The sequence below is a fragment of the Astatotilapia calliptera genome, chromosome 2, assembly GCF_964374335.1.
Source record: "Astatotilapia calliptera chromosome 2, fAstCal68.1, whole genome shotgun sequence".
Taxonomy (NCBI): Eukaryota; Metazoa; Chordata; class Actinopteri; order Cichliformes; family Cichlidae; genus Astatotilapia; species Astatotilapia calliptera.
Genome location: NC_137423.1, coordinates 22,738,876 through 22,760,302, shown reverse-complemented (window position 1 = coordinate 22,760,302; position 21,427 = coordinate 22,738,876). Strand labels below are relative to the sequence as shown.

Sequence of the window (21,427 nt, the reverse complement as noted above, 5' to 3'; positions counted from 1 at the left end):
ACTTCTGCATATAAGAACTGCCCCCTCCACCTTCCCGCCCCGGCACTTCCTTTATTTAATCTATAACCAAAAATCTGAGTTAAAAAAATGAGAACAGCTCATTTTTACATAACAGGATAAGTTAACATCGTCAGGTTGAGGAGCAGGTGGTATCCTGCTCCGTTACTTAAGCAAAGGAAAAGTTCAGTTCAAGTAACAGTCATTCATTCAAAGTCAGAGAATAATTATATTTAAAGTCTGTGGAAAAGTTTATATAACGTGGCGTTTAGTGGCTAATAACCTCAGAATCAGACCCAATTCAAAGAGTAACAATCAAAATAACTCTGCTGTGATAAACGAGGTAGGCTGTTTTAGTTTGAAAAACAGCAGTCTGATACAATTTCGTTTCGTTTTCCTTGAAACAGTTATGTAACTGACATCATATGAGATGTTTATATGGGAAATCTTTTCTTTTGGTTCTATTGATCATATAACCATCCACAAACCTTAAGAAACCTCGAAAGGAAGGTTTACGCATCTCACCTTAGGACTCCTGTCCTTACCACTAAGTTGGTGAGAGAATACACGGTGCCTTACAGAACTTAAAGCACTTTTGAAATGCAGTTTTTGTCTTTATGTGTTATTCAAATGATAATCAGCTCCAGAGGTTTCACATTCTGAATTTCATTAGTACTTTTAGTGGCTTCAAGTCTTCTGGGTAGGTTCTGTTAAAGTGAACACCTATCTGAGATAGGACCTATTTGTGCTATTACAGTCAAATTTAATCAATGTCTATTCTTACATTTCACAGCTGTTGAGGCTGGTGGTAACGCGCAGAGCTTTAGAATAGGTTACATGCGCTTTTCCTGATTGGGAGAGTTTTATTTTGAAGGTCCACTGACAACTCCTGGGACTCTTTGGTCCTGACATGTGGTGTAAAGTGTTTGACCAGCGTGAGTTTGCCAGTCTGACACAGTTTGGAGGGCCACAGTAAAGTGTCTGAATACTTGTTATTATTTAGTTACTTCAGATTGAGATTTTGAATAGAATTTTAGAGAAGCGACACATATCAGTCTCCTGGATGTAGATGGATTAAAACAGTGCATTTGTTTAAAACTACATTTACGAAACAGTTACGTGTTCTGAATACTTTCTGAGATGACTGACACACGCTAAAGTAAAACAAAAACAGACACGTCAAGTCAAGTCAACTTACAATTATTTATTGTACATAAAAAATGAACAGCACGGGGCGAGGAGGCAGAGCTCGTTTCAAAATCGGCTGACTGTTTTAAGAGTCATTCTTTTTGTCTGTGTGTCATTGCCGTTTTATTCCGAGGAGCGATTGTACCAGTTTACGTAAGTCAGGGATTTACCAACACCATGTTAAAAAAATTTATTCTAATAGGAACAAGAACTTCCCCCAAAACAAAACAAAAAAAGCACCAAAATTGCATGTATTGTCATTTCTGTTAAGCAAATATCATCTTGTAGAAAAAGGGTTTGCTAATAAAACGACAGAAAGTAAGTATGAACTCAGCGGGTGGGACTGTAAGAGAAAACTGTTACTGGATCACACAATTTGGCTGAAAAATTTAAGACTTCTACTGATTAAACCTCTAAAAAACAATAATATTCATGTTTACAGTCAAAGGTTGGATGATGTTGTTTGTGGCCAACAGTGAATCTGTCTTTGTATATTTCACTGGGTCTGATGATGTCGTCCCAATCGGGTAGTCACACATTCACGGTAATGCTCTGATTGACATGTCATTGGGCCAATAGGACTATCAGGCTGAGATTAACGGGAGGAAGCTGAGCTGTTTTAGATACCCTTAATAGTCTGCTTTAGCACCTCCTTTCAACTACAGCTAGCAAGGCACGGCTGAACGCAGATTTATGAAACAGAAACGTCATGAGAAAAAGTACATCGAAACCTTCATTATATTTATAAGCTGAGCAAGGTGTTGCTTCTATTCCCCCCCGGGTCTAGGCAAGGCTGGGTCCAGATGTAGGTTAGGCCTGAGGTGTCAGGACGGGAACGATGGGAAGCTGCTACTGCTGTGCTCCTTTCTTCGCTTGAGCCTCGGCCTCCTGGAGAGAAAAAAAACAGAGAGGGAAGGGACAGAGTGTGTTATATTAAAATGGAGGATACTGGTTAATATATCCCTTGCCACAGCTCAGAGGAAAACCCCCTCTGTCTCCATGGTAACTGGCACACCTCCCTGCAGTCCCCTTTGTGGCCGAGAGGAGGCGCCAGCGAGCGAGAGAGCCTGCAAAACCGATAGGAGGCCTGCTGTGGTGGATATCATGAACAGATGTATTATGTAATGTGTGTTTTCTTTATGGAAATTAAAGTGCGAAGACGAGTGTATATTTAGGATTGTTTTACAGGAAATGTGGCTGAGGGTGTAGGAATGCACTTCTCAGGAGGGACAGTCACCCAGCATGTGTTACTGTGTCCGTGAGCTTACCTTAGAGCCCGGAGGAGCGGTCAGACCCAGAAATGCGTACACGGCGTTTTCCTCCCTGGCGTCAAAGAAGGCCTCGTAGTTCTGCGAAGCAGGAAGAAACACAAACAGAGAGGTTTAAGGCCGATCAATCAGAAGATCCGGCTCTCCTGAAGCTGAACGCTGATAATTTGAAACAGTCTCTGAGCGTGTGCGGCCTGAGGCAACAATCTGGGCGGCTGTGAGAAACAGTTGAGGTTGTGTTATCTGTCCAAGGACAGACCTCGGCAGTCAGTGTGATAGGAGGGCATTGTCTTTTGAGAATGCAGCGCAGGGTAAACAAGCTAACACGTTCAGCCCGTCTAGGGTTTAGCCGTCTCGCACATTCCTGATCCCTCGCTCCTTCTCTGACCCTTTGTCTTCTTCCTCTTTCTCCACCAGGGCACAAAACTGATTTTTCAAAAGAGCTCTACAGCTGCGAGCATCCCTGTCGTCTTTGTCTGTGACATTCAATACAGCCCATGCTGCAAGTGCACCTTCACTTTGAGCCACCCATTAGCAGCACAGGATGATGCCACAGTGCACGCATGCTAAAGGCCCCAAGTGTTTACAAAGGGAGTAAACGAACATCTGCTAACACAGTGCATCAGGTTTGTGTAGTGTTTGGTAGAGTATGTCTGATCAGCACAGCTGCCAAACTGATTCCTGAATAGAAAAAAATGAATGGGGAAGTAAACAGAGGAAAGCAGAATTCATGTGTCACATTTTAAGACTTAATGCCTACAATTGTTTTGTTTTTTTTAATTGTGCGATTAGTGTATTTATACAGCCATTGCAAGAAAACTTCTTAAAGTCTTAAAGTCAGTCTGGATATAGCTCCTCCTATAGACTGGTTGATGTCATGCATTGGTTTGTGGACTTCTCAAATAAGAGGTGGATGACTAAGAAATCACTATATATGCTTTTTCACTAGAAGTGAGGCAAATCGCAGGCCTGTGACCTGGTGACTCAATTACATTTTTGTAGAGGATACAAATTTTGGTGACTGTTAAGTTACGTGTGGACTCTGTATTATGACTGAACATAAAAATAAACGCAAACAGAACATAGCCTTACATCTGCAGGGTCATGAGGAATATGAAAAGAATTTGGATCTATAATAAATGTTTGTTTTTTTTAACACATACAGATGCTAATAATCAGTGTCTGAGTGATGATGTTCAACAAAGTTTTGTTCAGATTGGCCTGTTTGTTAAGGAGGATATACGTACATATATATACCCTGATCAAGCATAACATTCTGACCGCCTGTCTATTATTGGGTTGGTCCCCCTTTCGCTCCCAATACAGCTCTGACCCGCGGAGGCATGGACTCCACTAGACCCCTGAAGGTGTGCTGTGGTATCTGGCACCAAATTAGCAACAGATACTTTCACTCCTGTAGTTGAGAGGTGGGATCTCCATGTATCATTGTTTGTCCAGCACGTTCCACAGATGCTCGACTTTGGAGGCCAAGTCAACACCTCAAACTCATTGTTGTGCTTCTCAAACCATTCCTGAACTATTTCTGCTTTGTGGCAGAACACGTTAATGGTCTGCAACAGTGGTAGGTGGTACGGGTCAAAGTAGCATCTAAATTAATGGCAGGACTGAACCCTGCAGAACAATATCTAAAGCATTGCACTGCTTCCTCTAGCTTGCCTTCTTCCCATAGGGCATCCTAGTGTCAGGTATTTCCCTGGTAAGCGATGCACACAGACAACTGGCCTTCAATGTGACCAGGCCACCTTCTTCCATTGCTCCATGGTCCAGTTCTGATGCTCACGTCCCCATTGTTGGTGGACAGCAGTCAGCATGGGCAGCCAGATTGGATTGGACTACACAAGCCAGTCTTCACTTCCCACATGCATCAGTGATCCTTGGCCGCTCATGACTCTGTCAGTGGTTCATCACTGGCCTGGAACATCCCACAAGAGCTGCAGTTTAAGAGATGCTCTGTCCCAGTCGTCTAACCATCAACATTTGGTTCTTGTCAAACTCTCTCAAATCCTTTCACTTGTCCATTTTTCCTACTGAACTTTGAGGACAAAATGTTCTCTTGTTCCCTCATACATCCCAACCACTAACAGGTGTCATGATGAAGAGATAATCAGTGTGATTCACTTAACATGTTAGCAGCCTTGAGTTTTGCCTGATACATGCATACACACATTTACTACGTTAAAAATGAAACCATACCTTAAAAGACACCCTGATTTGTCACCAGTTTTACTATAAATCATTTACAAAAATGGCCACGATGTTGCAAGCAGTCAGGTTTAAAACTGAACATAAACTCAGCAGGAGAGCATTTATTAGGCTATAGATCAAATGACAAGTACGGTAAACAAGCTCCCCCTATTGCCCATTAGAAAGTAAATTAAAGGTAGTTTGCATTAGTTTATTCTTTCAGACCCAGGGGTTATGTCCATTGTTTATTTACCGTCCGTAGGGGCAGCAGAACAGTGACATATTGAGACCTTACGTGTTTTGTATCAGCTTTAGTCTCCAAAAACTCTGTTTCCACTTTTAAAAAAACTAGCTGTCTTGTAAGTTGCTAGATTCCCCACTGTGTTCACCAGCTATTTGCTAACTATGTTTGGCAGCTCTGCGGTGCTGGGAAGGGAGTGTACGGAGTGTATTTTTATTAAAGCCTTTTCACTGAGCACAGCAGCTACTGAAAGAACAGTGAAGCTGCAGTCTATAAACCCAAAACAAAGGGATAAATGACGCCTGTACACTCTGTATACTTGAGGTCAACTTTTAATCAGGTGGTCTTGAAGACATGAGCTTTATTATCACAACAGTAGCTGCTTAGATGATCGCATGCAAATAATTTCATGTGTGTGCACGTGCGTGTCTTACCCCGCAATATTTGGTTTCATTAAATATCTGTGGGGGGAGCGGGTTCCCCGTGGCAGGCCTGGATTCCTCTGGGACATTCTCCCTCATCCACTTCCTGTTAGCCTCGTTGGCTGCGATGTCACACTCCTCGAACTCGATCTTATTGGCCGCCAGGAAGCCCATCACATCCTGCTGCTGCTTTTTAATCTGTGTGCGGGTGGATGAGAAAAGATGGTAGAGGGGGAAGTTGTCGGTTAAACATGACTCAGCCGTATGAGGAAACACAAGAGCCTCAGTTCATCATGCTGTCATGAGTCCGTTTTAGAAATAAGGAGACTTTTTCTCTCCTGTGAGAACTACAGAGATCACTGACTCTCTGTTACTAAGTTACCACTCTGCTAGTAAGTAAAGGAAGTGGGAACATGGGAAAGGCTAAGCAGGCACAGATTATACTTCATCTGTATCAAAAAACACACCATACAGTGAAGAAGCCTGCAGACACCAGTAATTCCCCACATTATCAGAGGAAATGTTTAAAATAAAAGCATCTCAAAATTAGTCAAAGGCTGCACTGTTTTTCTCACTGTCTGGGATTTTATGCAGATGCGATTGATTTCGACAGGAGGATATCCTGCTGCACTGGAAAAAGCACTAAATTAAACATTAACACATTTGTCATTTGTCACACTTCTAAAATAGTCTATCCGGCTTGTTGCAAAGCAACATTTTTATCTAAGGGGATGCAGCTCTACAACTAACAAGGAAATAAAGGTCTATCAAGGTTGCCACGGTGATATCTTGCAAGGTTTCATCTCTTTACAAAGAAGCCTAAATGCATCCTGCTGACAGATGAAGAAGAAGCTACAGTCTGCATAAAAGTGAGTGTTTAACTTTGTTTTCTTCCTCCTTCTGTGTCTTTCTGTGTGTGTGTGTGCGTGTGCGAGAAGTTGTGGTCCAATGAGCTCTCAGTGGGTGTGTTTAAGAGGGAGGATGGCCCTACAAGGCCAGACGGAAACATTAGCTCCTCTGGGACTTGAGAGGAGGTAACTGGTCAAACACGAGCCAAATAAGGCCTGCTGAATGGAGACACACACACACACAGAGACACACATTCAGTCTTAGCGGCACACACACACCAAAAGTAAACCAACTTCACCACGAAAACACATAATAAGGATCGATGTATCATCTTTGTGCCAGACCTGACGCCCCTGTGCGAGGGTTCCTCCCAGCTTTATGGCATGCAGATGAGACAGGTGGATTATTTAATAGCTGTTGAAACTTCACTAAGGCATGGAGGACAGTGCTCTGTGATCAGCCAGGCTGCAATCTGAATCATGGCAGTTTCACTCCAAAGGGCAAAGTCCTAAAACCAGCTCTCACTGTCTATCCACCTGCCCCGAAAAGCAATGCAACATAAAGCAACCGAGCAGAAACCTCAAAGGCTTTTTAATAGACTCTGTGTCTCCTAACGTGCATGTTTTGCACAATCACAGGAGATTATTTGAATCTCAAAATGCTACAACGACAAGTTAAGCATAAGGTTTCTCATACTTTGGTCTGTTTTCTACTTCACTTTGGTGCACTCAGGCCATTGGTCCAACAGGGCTACATTGTACCGCTGCCAAGCAAAATTAATTTGTAGGACAAACTGGCCACATGCCATCTGCACCGTAACTCTAATTGAGCAGTGGGAGCTCCCAGCTCCGGGCCTCTGAAATGCTCCCTCATGTCTTGAGTCCCGAATTGAGCGCCTGGTGAAAGAAAACTGGCTGTCCTTGGATTTGGGTGTGGTAATAAACAAACACTTACTTCTTATCCATTTCTTCAGAATGCTTTTATATCATTCCTTCTTCTCAAGAAGAAGATAATCATCTAATCATCTTCTTCTTCTTAAGAAGAAGAACACAAAAAGAAGTGTGAGGCAGGCCAGTATGTGCCTTACAGCAGAGACCTGCAAGTGTGAGGTTTCATTTCCATAAACTATGCTTCTCTTGCATCGAGTCCAAGCATGCAAATTAATACTGGTATTTAGCTGAACATAATGCAAAAACCAAAAAGGGTGCGCTAATGTCAGAGTTGCTTCTTTTGCATAGATGCTGATCAGCATTAGCTGTGTTACTCTATCTAATCCAGGCGTTCGTGGTACTAACCCAATGATTCCTAATCAATCAAGCGGTCCTTTTAACATTTCCAGCAGTTGGATGTTCAGTCATAGAATAACATTCAGTTATTGAATGTCTTGCACAATTGGTAAGCAGTTTTCCTTCAGGCCAGACTGTTTAAATATCTTCACCATCAAAGTAAGCTTAACTTACTTAAGTAGTCTGGCTTACAATCAAATTAAGCCAGCTGAACATCAACATGTTAGCGGTGTCACTGTGAGAAAGATAGCACCCTGATGTCAGCGTTTAGCTCAAGGTGCTGTGCAGCACTCACTTAGCGCCGTGTCTCCTGTGTCGAGTCACTCGCACACAATTACTTACTGCTGACTACCTACACTGATTTCATCTGGGTTAGGAGAGAGGAGCCTGAAACAAACACTTCAAATCACTGATAACTACCATCATAGCACTTACTTGGCACAGTAATTAAATTTGATCACACCCACGCTGACGGACACACCCATGGAATGACTCAGGCAATTCCACATTAGCTTACTATACTAGGATGTCCGTAACCTTGATAAACAACTCCAGTAGGACAACTCCAGGGATTTATTAGAATATGAAAATATATCAAACTATGCTTTTGAAGTCATAGCAGACATTGCCGGATAGCTTGCCTGAGCTTTAAAGTCAGGAACACTTGTTTAATATAGTTTAAATTTCTTAATTATTACTTGGTTAAAATTAAACGAGACCATTGTTACCCACCGACTATCTGCTCTTAAAAGTTGCCATGCTAAGCACAAACCAGTATGTCTAAAAAGATACATACAGTCATGTAAAAAAGAAAGTTTTCACAATAGTCTATGCAGTCCTGTGAGCTCAAGGTGAACTCAGTGACCGCAAGGTACCCGGTCCAAATCATCAACCTTCTACCACCGTTGTTGACGGTTGCTACAAGGTGTTTGTGCTGATATGCTGTGTTTGTTTTACGCCAACATCTAAACTTTGATTTCTCTGTCCAAAGGACATTGTTCCAGAAGTCTTGCAGTTTGTTCAGATGCATCTTTGCAAACCCGAGGCATGCTCCCATGTTCTTTTCTGCTGCCAACACCTTCCAAACAGGCCATACTTGTTGAGTCTTTTTCTAATTGTACTCAATGAACTTTAACGTTTAACATGCTATCTGAGGCCTGCAGACTGAGAGCTCTTGGGTTTTTGCAGTTTCTTTGAGCATCGCAAACTCTGACCTTAGGGTGAATTTACTGGGACGTCCATTCCTGGGAAGATTGTGGCACTCTTCCAAACCACAAAAACTGCCACAACATCTGCTTTCCTATAGGTGCTCACACTTTAATCAAGTGCATTTGGTTATCATCGCCTGGCTGCTACTTGCCATCTTATTTTCTTTGGAACCAGTAAGGGTGTACTGACTTTTTCCAAGTACTTCATAGTCTTTTGAAACTTTCTTTTGCCTGTACTAAAGTTACAGATTGAAGTACAGATTAAGTTTATTATTAATTAAAAGAACAACTAGTTTTTGGTAGTAAGTTCAGCGGAACTTACTGTATATCGTTACATGAATGATTATTGTTGACTGACTAGAATCTGAGTTGAATACAGTTGAAGGAGGTGGAATCTGCACCACGTGAACTTTGGTTTACATGCCTTATCATCATGTGAGAGAGTTATGGCAGGACAATCCACATCCAGACATGATCAATCCCAGAAAAGGTCAGAACTCTGGCATTAACAGCTGCCAGACAATGACAAGAATTGATTGGATGGACCGTATCCACAACACTGGCTTAGATCAATATGGTGGACACTAATTGAATACCCCATCTGATTAAGGGCTGGGTTCAGCTCATGTTAATTTCAATAAGACAGGAAAGAAAACATGTTTAAAACGTCAGTTGCTCTTCACAGATAAGGCAAATAGCCTTTCATATTCCCCGGAAGCCCAACATTTGAATATGGGAAAGAAACCACTCTTTGCACCAAGAGGAAACATGAATCAACCCCTGCCCTGTATGCTCATAAGGGATAAACGTTTGTCTTGATTAGATCACGTCTGATTTCAGCTGAAAACAGTTGCTTACTGGAAAAGTACCAAAAGCAGTAGCCTCCACCCAGTCCTGTACTCAGTCAGCATTACAATATAGTTACAAAAGAGCCTTACACTGTTGCTCTGGCTGAATTCCCATACTGCTGCCTGGAGGTGAAACAGCAACAAAATTAGCTGATATAGAAACGAACTGTAGCACCAGCCCAAATCACGTCTGACCTATAAACCTTAACATCAAATCCACAATAGGGAAAAGCATGATAAGGCTGACATTCTGAGGGCGAAAGTCCTGGGCATAGAGAGTTACACTGCATGTCCACAGCATCTCAGGTTATTACAGATTCACAGAGCATTTATTGTGACAATAAGGAAATTGTAAAACAGTGTGGCTGCAGTTCAGGCATGGAAATGAGGGAGGAAATGTGCCGTGGTGCTGGCCAGTGCCTTTGGCTCGTTAGACATTTGCAGTTTAAGTCGACCTTGTGGTCTATGGTCTAGATATACTGTTGTAGGTGCATATGTGCATTGGCATATGTGTATTTAAGGAAAAAAAGATTCTAGTTTGTTAGGCAAACTTGGCCTCGCTCAAAACCAGGCGCAGTTGAGATACCCGGTGGCATTCTATAAAAGATATTTTACATACAAATACAACATCAGAAATTTGGGTTATGTTTTAAAGAGCCATTAGCAACAGGATTGAAAACATCCCTAGAGAACTTACACGAAAGCACAATATTATATATCTAAGTGATTGAAATGCTCTGCTTCACATTACTGGGTGGAAATACAATAATGTCAGCTCACATTGTGATACCCTCCTTCATACTGTATAACTAGCTCAGACCAAAGTCAAGCAGCAACCTCCAGGGATAAAAACTGAAACCGATGTGGGAAAGTGCCAAAAACACCAGTTCATCAAACGGCCACTTGGCAATATATTGCACACAGCTTCTTGCACTGGCACAAAATATGGCTGTTTTTATAAAAGCGTGCAGGCACTGTTAACAGATTCCACTGTTAATGTTACTCACTAGTCGCTCCTGGAGGTAGTGCTGATAATACTGAGTCCTCGTAGTATTGTACCTTGAGTTAGTCTACGATTGTAGCCACTAAACATGGGTGTCTCTCCCTGTGAGACACATCCATACTGTCTATAGCTGTGTCTTTCTCTTTTAGCACTCAAAACCAAAACATGGCCACTTGTGGCTTCAAAAAACCAAGATGCTTTTTGGCTATAATGCCATCTTAAAGCTTCAAAATGGGACTTCACGAACTCAACATCACAATGCAAATGTCTCCTGGGGAAAGGTTTTATGTTCAGATGGGATAAATATTGAGCTGTTTGGCTACAATGACAAGAGGTGTGTTGCAGGAGTAAAGGTGTACCAACTGTCAAGCATGGTGGTGGTAGCATTATGCTCGACAGTTGGTACACTATTGTTAGGTTTGAAAGGCTAGCATTATGCTCTTGTTAATGAAGAAGGAGGACTACCTCCAAATTCTTTAACTTCATTTTAAATCAACTGATAAAGTGTTGAAAGTTACTCAGAGAGTTGCGTTCCAACAGGACAATGATCCAAACACTGGTTTTGGAATGGATAACACATGCTAGCAATTAGCTTCTGTAATGGCCTTCCCAAAGCCCCGACCTCAACCCTATTTAATATTTTGGGACTATGATTAAAAGCCAGGCCTGTGCAAACAAACCAACTAGATTAAATGAACTCTACCAATTCTGCCAAGAAGAATGGTCAGATATCGATCCAGAATTATGCCCGACGCTTGTTGATACCAAAAGTGCCTGATCAAGGTGAGTGTATATGTATATACTTGCGCCTGTATGTAAACTTGGCAAGTTGTGTATATCAGAGAAAACCTGAAACGATTTCAAACTTTTGTACCAAGTTTATGTTTTTGGATATAGGAAATCTGAAAAAAATAACATGTCATGCATGACCATGGTGGATGTATCTGAACTTCTAATTACAACTGTATACATTTACCATCTCCTACCAGAATACTCACATTGTGTATTTATTTCTTATATGTATTTCTTTAGTGTAAAGTGATCTATTTTTTAGATCTATTTCTTTTCTGATAGTTTTATTTTTATAGAGCTATGTTTTTTAATGTTTTGGGGACATGGTAATTTCCCAATTTTGGGGATAAAGTATTTCCTCATCATATTCTTCTGGAATTTTATTGTTTCCATTTTTTTCTGTCAGAAAAAAACCTGTTTTTTCCAAGTGGCAGCAACGTATGCAACTGGAGTTTGTGGCATTTTGCTAAATCATATTTTGAGGAACAGTACTGTTGACATAACTCACCTCAGTTCTTTTTTTCATTACCATACTGTAGCCTTTTCTAACTGGAATCTGTCTATTGACACATACTGTAAATCTGATGTTGTGCTCTTCTATGACAAACTAATACTGAAGCTCAATCAAATAACAGTACTTTGTTTTTGACCTTTGACTCTTGTACGGATCAGCTTTCACATGAAATCAATCAGCCCCAAAAGCTAACACAATGCTCGAACACAAAGAAGAACTTAATGTCTTGGAAAACAAAACCATCTATCTGGATGATGCTGACTGTTGTAGTTTGTCAAGTGCTGAACCTCATATAGCCCTCTGGCTAACTTCACACAGTCTGCTGCTCTGACCTGCATTCAGTTTCCTCTGTGGAACAAAAAACACTTGAAATATTATTTTTTTTAAATACTCCTACTTATCTCCCTGTTTTTGGATGTTCCTCTCTGCACATTCTTATTTATACTCGAGTGCTTAATGTAGTATCAGATGGGGCTGGGTAGAGGAATGTGATGACACTGTTTTGTAGACACGGACGCAAAAAAGCAAGCTTAGTTGCGACAGAGGCTTTTCGCCACGATTTCCCGCTCAGCAGCCTGCTCATGCTAATGTGCGAAGAGAGATTTTAAATATTGTGTAATTCAGACATTCAGTAAATGCTTTAATAATCTACAATAGTGCATCTGCTAAAATAAAAATCAAAGGGAATGAGTTAAACATGGTAAGAACAAACAAAATGAACTCTAACGCTGCTGCTCTGCTGACTATGAAAACAGTGCAAAAGCTCGTACGCCTCTTCTAGAGGACTTAACCAAAAACAAATCAATGAGAGGTAATGCACTTTCCCAGACAGACTCCAGGACGCTGATGGCATCGCTGGCTCTAAACTCACTCCACTCTGACTCTACAGGAAGCTCCTGTGCTCTAAAGCCTGCTGCTGAGCCTGTGCAAATGTCATTTACTGTCAGGGCAATAAAGTCACTCAGAGCAGTCCAACTGAAAGGAGGCTCTGTTTGATTATTTCCTGTATGTGAGCTGTGAAAACAAACGGCTGGCGGAAGGAAAATCGCCCTACAGGTGATCTAAAGCACAAGGGTACAACAAGTGACTATAAAGTTGGACACTTTTATCAAAGGAATCTTTAAAGGTTCTTTTTTTGGGAGCATTTCTCCTGATAAAATTTGCACGTTTACAGTTTTGAGACTTTGCAGACACCAGGCGCGATGCTAAATGCAATGTTTTCATCGCATCTGATGTTGACTAGTTGTAGGATACAGTGTGCAAGAACTCAATGTTTAATGCGCTTCTGCATGCTCGTGTTTATGTTGATCCAGAAGTCTTAAACCCTACTTCAGGGCTGCAGCTGCTTGTCTAAAAGGGGGGCCCTGGAGAATTGCATCACCATCATTCCTCTGCACTCTGGAAGAAACTGGCAAGTCTGGAGCTAAAAGAATGTCCTCTCTACTGAAGGAAAACAAGAGTCCTGCTCTGGCATCAGGTGACACTGCACATCGTTTTAAGTTCATCTATTGATTTTTTTATTTTCTGCATGTCTTTCCTGTTCACAGTCTAGTTTCAGCTGAAAAACCCAATAAACTGCCACTCCAGGAAGCACTGTGACAAACCGCAGCTGAGAGAGACAGACGCCCGCTCGCTCCTCAAACTTCCTCCCTGCCCCTTTCTCTGTGCACGAAGTTAAAAGAAAATCAAGGAGAGACTCGAGCTGCGTTCAAAGTGTGGTGGACGGCAGAGCTGCATGCTTACTGATGAGTCAGGCCACCCCGCGCAGTGAGAGGATGACAGCCCGGTGGACATCAGTTAAGTAGAATAAAAAAGTTCGGCCTGGCTGCTGCATATACACCCCCCAATCACCTCGTACGCACACAAGCCACACGCAATCACCCCGAATCTTACCGAAGTGGATCCAGAGGACGATGCTATGTACACTTTGATCACCATCTTATCTCCCTGATGCTGTTGTCACAAAAGTCCGGCGGGCTGAGCTGGTCGGCTGCTTGCTCTGCTGCTCGCAGACACTGTGCAGGTGGGCGGCTGAGCAGCGAGACACAAAGGAGAAAAAACTACAGCAACAAACTTCCGAGGCTGAAATAACGTACCAGTCTCTGGTAGACAGCGCAGACGATCTGCGCAAATGCTCCGGTCCTCAGCACTGGATGGAGCTTTGCATTCCTCCCCCGCCTCCACTCTGCCTCCCCGCCCCTTCTAGCCTCTCTCTCTCTCTCCGTTTGTGTGTGTGTGTGGAGCTGAAAAGCACACACTCTCAGACTGGTACACGCACAGAGAGGTGGCCTGTCAAGATGGCAACGGGGTTATACTGCCTGAATATTTCAGCATCGACCTCCCCCTCCACAGCATCACCACCACCCCTCCTCACCCCTTTGTCTGTAAGCCAGACACTGGCTATTGTTCGGCGCACAATGCACGTGTGCACGGTTACAGGTGTCCCGGCACTACGTGTGAACGAGGAGGCAGGTTAATGTGATAGAAAATAAAAATCTGATTTGATTTTTTTTTTTTTTTTTGGAGAGTGTGTGTGTGACAGCACAGCCTGTGGAAGCGCCGTCTTCAGAGCAGGCGCTTTATTATTAGCCGGGCTTCGTGGGCCCCCTGCAGGCGTCTGGAGAAGTCGACGCGAGGCCTTTTTCCCCCCTGAAACGAATTTAAGGAAAGCCGACTGACAAAAAAAGTGTCGGAGAGGAGGAGGGGGAGGAGTGGGCGCCATATTGGACTGAAACTCGAAGTGAATCTATGGTTAAATCTCCCCCGCTGACTTCTGCAGAGGCGAGCCTGTGCTTTAATAAGAGCCAGCGAGGATGCCTGGCTCGCACTGGGGGCATGTTGCCTACCGCCGGGGCCTGTATGAACCATGCATGCGGCTCCCTCTCTCACACACACACACACACACTAACACGGCTCACTCGTGTGAAGGCAAACATGTCCTCGAACGCGAGCCTTTTCCCCCTTCTTTGCAGGCTTCCTCCCATCTCCCTCTGCAAGAACAAGCCATTCGCGGCAGACCCCTCAACATCACCGGCTCCAAAATTCCAAGTGTTCTGCAGCCCCCAATGGCGTCACCCGATTGGCCGAGGGCCTATCAATCATGCCTTTAGCCGCACCCCTCCCCCCATTCAACCACTCGCCTCTCTGTTCCAGTGTGTTTACTACACTGCCGAGCATAAGGGAGACACTCGTCTTCACATGCACTGATCCCACAGAGAAAAAAAAAACAGTTTTTAGTTGTATTTGTAAGGAAACCCTCCAAGAGATCAACATGCCCAAGAGAAAGGTACGTATTACGAAAATAGCAAAAATACTTTGAGGCGGATAGCAGCCATTAATGCAATGAAAACGATTGTGAAGACATCCCTCTGAGACATTACTTAATTATAACGCAACGGATAGCGGTTATTTTTCGCTGGTAATTTTTTGCCTGTTTTCTAGATATAATCTGCATTTTTTTTGTGTTAGAGCGAATATTTTCCTGCTCGGACACGGCCTTTAAAACGCCTTTTTCGTGTGCGAGCCGCTGTCCTTTGGGGAGTCAGAAGTCTCTCTCGGTCTCCATGCAGTTAAAGCACAAGCAGCAGCCATGCTTTGCAGCTCTTGTCCACCTTCGTCGCCCGACCTACCGAGAACAAACGCTTCGCTTATCGCCGTTCGGGCTCCAAACCGGCCCGAAGTGGCGCCAGAAAATGCCTTAGTGGCTTTACTTTGCATTTTGACCGCGAAAACAAACATTCGCCGTCGCGTTTCGATAAAATTATATATTTTCTCTCTTTGTTCGCGGTCCCAAATGGCTGCGATGACGTTTCCCTGCCGCCCGGTGGCGCCTGTGAGCCCGCTAAACATGGTCCCTCCCCCTTCTCAGAGACTCCCGCGCCAGCTTTCAAATCTCAGCTCCATGCACTGAATGAGAGAAAGAGATGGGGGGGCGTGGAAGGGGAAAGCAAGGCCTGGACCCTCGAAATATGGCCTCAGAGACCCGCATGACTCTGCTCTCACAGTCTCCGTCGGAATCCAGGCGTGGAGCCGGCATTTCTGGCCTGTAAATCGCTTAAACCCACCTGTATTTGAAATGAACTTTGCTTTTCACCTGAAACTGAAAAGTTTTTTCAGCACCTCTATGACCAATCCTAATATGTGTCCAGGTCGCACAGCATCTGTTCGCTGTTGATATAAACAGCAGCTAAGCTCTTATTTTTTCCAGTCACTCATTTAAAGCTGTTGTGTTGTGTTTTTCAGGCACACGGAGCAGAGGCAGGAGAAAAGGAGGAGGTAAGCAAGGAAACGGCGAGCTGCACCTCTCGCACGCCATTTAAATTCAGATTTTAATCAGCACGTGAAAGATTAAAAGGGAAAATAAAAATTTTAGATTAAATACCTGTGTGTCTGTGCTTCCTGCTTGTCAAAATAAAAGCCTCGCATTAACAACAACCTCTTGTCATGTTTCAGCCCCAGAGGAGATCAGCTCGGTTATCGGCGGTAAGATGGCACACACTTTTCCACGCTCACCGACATCACCTGATGAGAATGGACACGTAAAAAACCCAAACAAAGCAGAGCGGCTAAAAGTGTAGCACATGCAGATATTTAAATTGAGTGTGCATAGGGGCGCATAGGAGCAAGAACTGCGTTTTCCAGCAAAGCAAAACTTTTCAACAAGTTGTTTTTGCATAACAAAACATAGCAGTGACTTGAGAACAGTTATATAGTGCATTAAAATTACTACAAATGTCTCAGATATACTTTAATTTGCCTAAATTCACAATTAAAGCAAGATTAATGAACATTACAGTGAGTTAAAACAGCCAAAATCAACCTCAAAGATGTGTTCACATGTATCTACATGTAATACTAACTAAAAGCCAATAGCTGGCATAATCGACCCCCAGTATTGACTGTGGGGGTTTTTTTTCTTAATGAAGCAAATTATTGGCACGCTGTGTCTTTATTGAAAGAAGTTTCTTTTCAGGAACATTTTAGGGGTTTAAAGATGTCTTTCATGCACCAAAGTCCTCATGAACATTCAGAAGTACTGGGAAAAAACAGGCTCTAAACTATCATAGATACTCCTGTAGTGCTGCTGTATTCAAGCGTAGCAGTTTCCACATCGCTTTCCTCTTCTTTCCCCAGAAACCGGCCCCGCCCAAGCCGGAACCAAAGGTGAAGAAGGCGGCGAAGGTGAGAGGCTAAATGAAGTAGTATTCGAGGGTGGAGGGAGGGCGTTTGTAGATGCTCAGCATGCTCACTGCTTGTGTCTAAACCTGAACAGAAAGAAAAGGCTGTGAACGACAAGAAGGAGGACAAGAAGACCAAGAAGGCGAAGGAGAACGCCGAGGCAGAGGCGAACGAGGAAAACCACTCTGAGAACGGCGAGGCCAAGACCAACGAGGTGTGTGCGCAGGGGGACGCCCCTCCCCTTGGCCTTTTTGGACAACCCTGGTAATTTCACGATTTCACCAAAAACGAACAAAGTTTTAACTTCAGCCTTTCTGCTTCATCCCTTAGGTGGAGGCAGCTCCCGAGGAGGCCAAGGAGGAGGCCAAGTCCGAGTAGCACCACTGCCCAAACTCTCTCCTCCTCCATCTTCTACAGCCCCTTCCCCCCCCACTCCACCCAAAAAACTACCCCAGCCAGTCCCACCCCACCCCCCCTCTAAGTCTCTCTCACATGGTTTCCCTCCAAGGCGTATTGTTAACAGAGGAATATTTTTATCAATGATTTTATAAGTATCCGTACAGATTTTTAGCACAAAAAAGCAAAGCTGATTATGGAGCGCCTTGCAGATTTGCAGTGGTCATATCAAAGTGTCTGCAAGCGAAATGAACACACTAAAATCTTTTTTAAATGGCATTTCATGATTGTTGAAGGCTTGTTTTTGGTGTAGAAAGCGTGTCCCTGCCGGATTGGCCATGTTGTGAGTTGTGTATTACTGTGGGTTTTTTTTGTTTGTTTGTTTCACTTCTAACTCCACAAAAATCAGACCTTTTCTTCCTCACCTCCTCCCCTTTCTCCCCCCTTTTATCCACGTTTTTACTACAACGGTTCAGACATGTCGGTGTGGGCGATTCCTTTTAGACCTCTATAAACGTGCAGTGAGTCCCCTCCTCATTTTTTTTTTTTCCATTTTTGTTTCTCTGCTTCTGTCTCATGGTGTTTTTTTTTTTTTTTCTTTCATTGAAATTGTGTTTTGACGAAGAAGAAGAAAAAAAAGATACAAAACGAAAAACTACTAGCGTGTTGTCCATAAGAAAGAGGAAGACGAACATGTGAAACATTCCGGAGAACGGCGACTGCCTCCGATCCGTCTCCTTAGACGACCCTGCGTGTATAAAAGAAAAGAGGAAAAAAATTCTAAAAAAAACAACAAAACAAAACAGCTCCCGCTCCATCCACGCTGTCACGCCAGCTTTTCTAAACACTGTTTTTTGTTTTAGTTTTTTCTGGTTTGGTTCGGTTTTTTTGGTTTTTTAACAGCGATTGAATTTGGAATCCTTCTGTGACAAAAAAAAAGGAAAAAAAAAAAGAAAAAAAACATATATGCAGGTGTCCGGTCCCTCTCTTATGTTCTGAAATTCTCTTAATAAAAAGAAGTCCTGGGAATTTTCCTCGAATCGGAGTGTCCAGTTTGCTTTCTTTGACGACAGAGTGGGATAAATAAAGGGAAATGAATGGGGGAAAATGGGTTGTGAGTCAAAACTCAAGCGTTTCGTAGGTAAAAGCAACCATGTGTTGTCTTTGAATTGAAATATAAAGCCTGCTTGCGTCTTTAAAGCATGCGATTTCCACTACTAACTGTGCTTAAGAGCCTCCTGGGATCTATCTGTACGCATAATCAAAAATGACTGCATTCATTTTTCTTTTTTAAACAAGAACATCCTTGCCACTTAGCAAAATCCAGTATTTCCTTCAAGAGAAGCTGCTGCAGGTTATAGATTCCACATTTCATCCGTCCTCCTTTCTCTGATTACACACTCAAGTCCACTTCATCCTCCAAACTTACTCGAGGCATGTTTGTTACAGCCCAGACTGCAAATATCTGTTGCAAAAGACTCTTTAAGGGAGGTCAGGTCAGCGAAAGGTCAGCCAGACCTTCATTGTTCATCCCACTGATCGATCCTTCTAAAATGCACCAGTGAGAGGACATCATACCCAGTAACTGAGCAAAGCCTTTAATAAAGTCATGCTTCTACATCCTCTCTGGCTCGCAGCCTTTACAAACCCAGAGAAAAAGGGCCTAGATGCAGACAGTTCCTAACTGCCCGCTTCTTCCTTCCCCTTTAGGGCTTAACACGCTCACGTTAAACCCTGGCGCGAGTGCTGTGACCCACATTCACCTCGACCCTGAAAGAAAGAAGAAGTTGCTGCTTTATTTCGTAACCTGCTTTAAAGAGAGCCCCGCATTTAGGTTGCACGTACAAAGCTTTCATGCATCGGTTCATGGCAAAGGCCTGGCAGGAGAATGGTGAAGAAGATGCTTGTAGTCTGCTGAGCAAACACGGTGTGAGTGGGCGACTCTGATGTGCACTTGCCTGCAGCACTGGGTGTGTGAGCGTGCACGCTTGCTGCGTTCTGTTGAGCCTCAAAGTCAACCGCTGCTGTGAGTTCAAGTATATGAAGACACATGCATGTGTGTGTGTGTTTGTAACAGCATTGTTTTCCAGGCTTGGACTGGGTGCAACAGCCTGCAGCAGCTCCTCTGGTTTAAGCTTCAGCTTTGTGTCTTCATGTGCTTCACTTATCTGTGAATCACTGCACAATATCACGCTCGATTTTAATTTGTATTTATTTATTTTGTTTAGTTTTGGGTTATTTCCCCCCTTCTCTTCCGCTATGCTGTGCAGCAGTCTCAGTCCCTCTGACCTGCATTGTCATGGCCGAGCACTGGGCTCCATTTTGTCGATGTCTTGCTGTGCGTTAAGCGTCGTTGCGCCTCGCCGCCACTAGATGTCAGTCTTGTCTCATATTTCATACCTTAAAAGAAACCAAAACAAAAAACGCTCTTTGCCCACGGCCTCATGTGGAGCTTTGATTAACCTTACATTTGATTAACTCGTGCATTAAAAGGCGTTATTCTGTTTTTTATTATTAATTTACTATGAGAGATGACTCACACATTTCTTAATAGAGCAAAAAAAAAAAAAAAGCATTTCAAAGGCCTCCTTACCTCCCTTCCCCTTCTTATTCACATCTCGCTTCGTTATGGCTTTTAATCCTCTTGTCATCAGCTGTTGTTTAATGCATTTACTTTTCAATCTAGTGTGACTTGAGCCGGGCCGGATAAAAGCACACGGTCGGGCCCAGGCGATTAATTCGCAGCCTCTGTGTGTGAGATCCGTCGATAAGTGAGGGAAACTAAAGGAAATACATTATTGATCAGACAGAAAGTTTCAGATCTCAGCCAGGGTGGTCTCTTTTTTATTGCTCACCACCTTCTTTCATCTGTGCACTCCTTGTGATATTCCTCAGCTCTTACACTCTCATTGATCCGTCCATTCAGCCCTCTGACTCGTTAACGGCTTTGATACCGAGACACACACAAACACGCGCAAACAAACCAAACATGCAGCCCTCTCTTAAGGCAATCGGGCATCAAAGTTCTAATGAGCCCCTACCGATATTGTTTTATCTTCTGCCTGTGTGTGCGTGCTGAGTGCTCTGGCTGAAATTGAATGTTTGTCTGCCTGCTTTATCTGTCTCTCGGCACATCTGCCGGTCTGCCTGCTCATCCTCTTCTGTCTTTTCACTGTCTGGTCTGAGTAATCACAAGGCTGCTTTGCCCCCGCCGTGCATGAACCCCCCTCCACCGCCAGTGTTTACTCTCACTTTGTCCTTACTCCTGGCAGGCTTGTTGACTAAAATAGCCCCCACCCCCATTTCCCCCCTTTTATTTATTTATTTTTAAACATTTGCACAGCCTATTCTGTCATCCCACGCGTTTTCAGCTCCCGTCGTTTACCTCCCCCCTGTCCGCATCCCTCTGGTCAGGGACGGTGCATGTTTGCACACATCTTCCCCGCGTAGTTCGGTGTGTGTTACATGGAAGGAGATGGAGGGTGGGGTGCTCTCTGAGTAAAAAAGAATGAGGATGACCTTTTGCGAGGAAGTGATTTAAATGATGCCCTGTCGTCAGCAGGAAGAGCACTGTGTGAATGTGGATGAGCAATTGTTGTGGAAAGGACGTCACACTTTTTGCACACGCGTAAAGCTGGGGGACAGTGTGCGCGCGCGCACACACACACACACACACACACACACACACACACACACACACACACACACACACACACACACACACACACACACACACACACAGGTTCAGGTTCACATTTTCAATGGAAAATGTCTGGCTGTCTTAAACAACTGTTTGTGTTCGACTGTCTTGTTTATCTGTACTCGATGGGGGTGGGATGTTCAGGAGTGAATGGGAAGACGCAGGAGGAGAAAGAGAGGAAGAGGAAACTAACGGGAGGTGAGGAAGAAGAGGGGAAGGGGAGAAGAGAGGAGAGGAAGTGTGCAGGGGAGAAGAGCTGGATGCAGATGGGGATCTATTCTCTCCGTGCACACAGACAAGATGGAAATGAGTGGGCGTCTGTGACGTCAATC

The 21,427-nt window shown here is 43.6% G+C and overlaps 2 protein-coding genes across 3 annotated transcripts; one reads left to right on the top strand and one right to left on the bottom strand.

The window, feature by feature from the left end:
• Positions 1 to 1,186: 1,186 nt before the first annotated feature.
• Positions 1,187 to 14,141, bottom strand: sh3bgrl (SH3 domain binding glutamate-rich protein like). Of its 2 annotated transcripts, none has more exons than XM_026188080.2 (4): positions 13,715 to 14,141; positions 5,334 to 5,519; positions 2,454 to 2,534; positions 1,187 to 2,073 (listed from the first exon to the last, which is right to left on the bottom strand). In XM_026188080.2, the coding sequence occupies exons 1-4, from the start codon at positions 13,757 to 13,759 to the stop codon at positions 2,035 to 2,037; spliced, it is 351 nt and encodes a 116-aa protein (XP_026043865.1). In that variant the 5' UTR covers positions 13,760 to 14,141; the 3' UTR covers positions 1,187 to 2,034. The 2 variants fall into 2 exon arrangements, with proteins under 2 accessions (XP_026043865.1, XP_080143678.1); XM_080287552.1 differs by having other exon boundaries at positions 13,918 to 14,141.
• Positions 14,142 to 14,787: 646 nt separating this feature from the next.
• Positions 14,788 to 18,435, top strand: LOC113033891 (uncharacterized). Its single transcript, XM_026188067.2, has 6 exons — positions 14,788 to 15,107; positions 16,064 to 16,096; positions 16,274 to 16,303; positions 16,955 to 17,002; positions 17,094 to 17,213; positions 17,330 to 18,435. Exons 1-6 carry the CDS (start codon positions 14,922 to 14,924, stop codon positions 17,375 to 17,377), a joined length of 465 nt encoding a protein of 154 aa, XP_026043852.2. The 5' UTR covers positions 14,788 to 14,921; the 3' UTR covers positions 17,378 to 18,435.
• The last annotated feature ends 2,992 nt before the right edge of the window (positions 18,436 to 21,427 follow it).

Bases quoted from the DNA above. Each gene is read 5' to 3' on its own strand.
- sh3bgrl (XM_026188080.2), bottom strand. From the start codon at position 13,759: ATGGTGATCAAAGTGTACATAGCATCGTCCTCTGGATCCACTTCG. The intron at 5,520-13,714 runs GTAAGATTCGGG...ACCCGCACACAG, and splicing joins CGTCCTCTGGATCCACTTCG to ATTAAAAAGCAGCAGCAGGA. The intron at 2,535-5,333 runs GTAAGACACGCA...CCTGCTTCGCAG, and splicing joins ATGAAACCAAATATTGCGGG to AACTACGAGGCCTTCTTTGA.
- LOC113033891 (XM_026188067.2), top strand. From the start codon at position 14,922: ATGCCTTTAGCCGCACCCCTCCCCCCATTCAACCACTCGCCTCTCTGT. The intron at 15,108-16,063 runs GTACGTATTACG...TGTGTTTTTCAG, and splicing joins TCAACATGCCCAAGAGAAAG to GCACACGGAGCAGAGGCAGG. The intron at 16,097-16,273 runs GTAAGCAAGGAA...GTCATGTTTCAG, and splicing joins AGGCAGGAGAAAAGGAGGAG to CCCCAGAGGAGATCAGCTCG.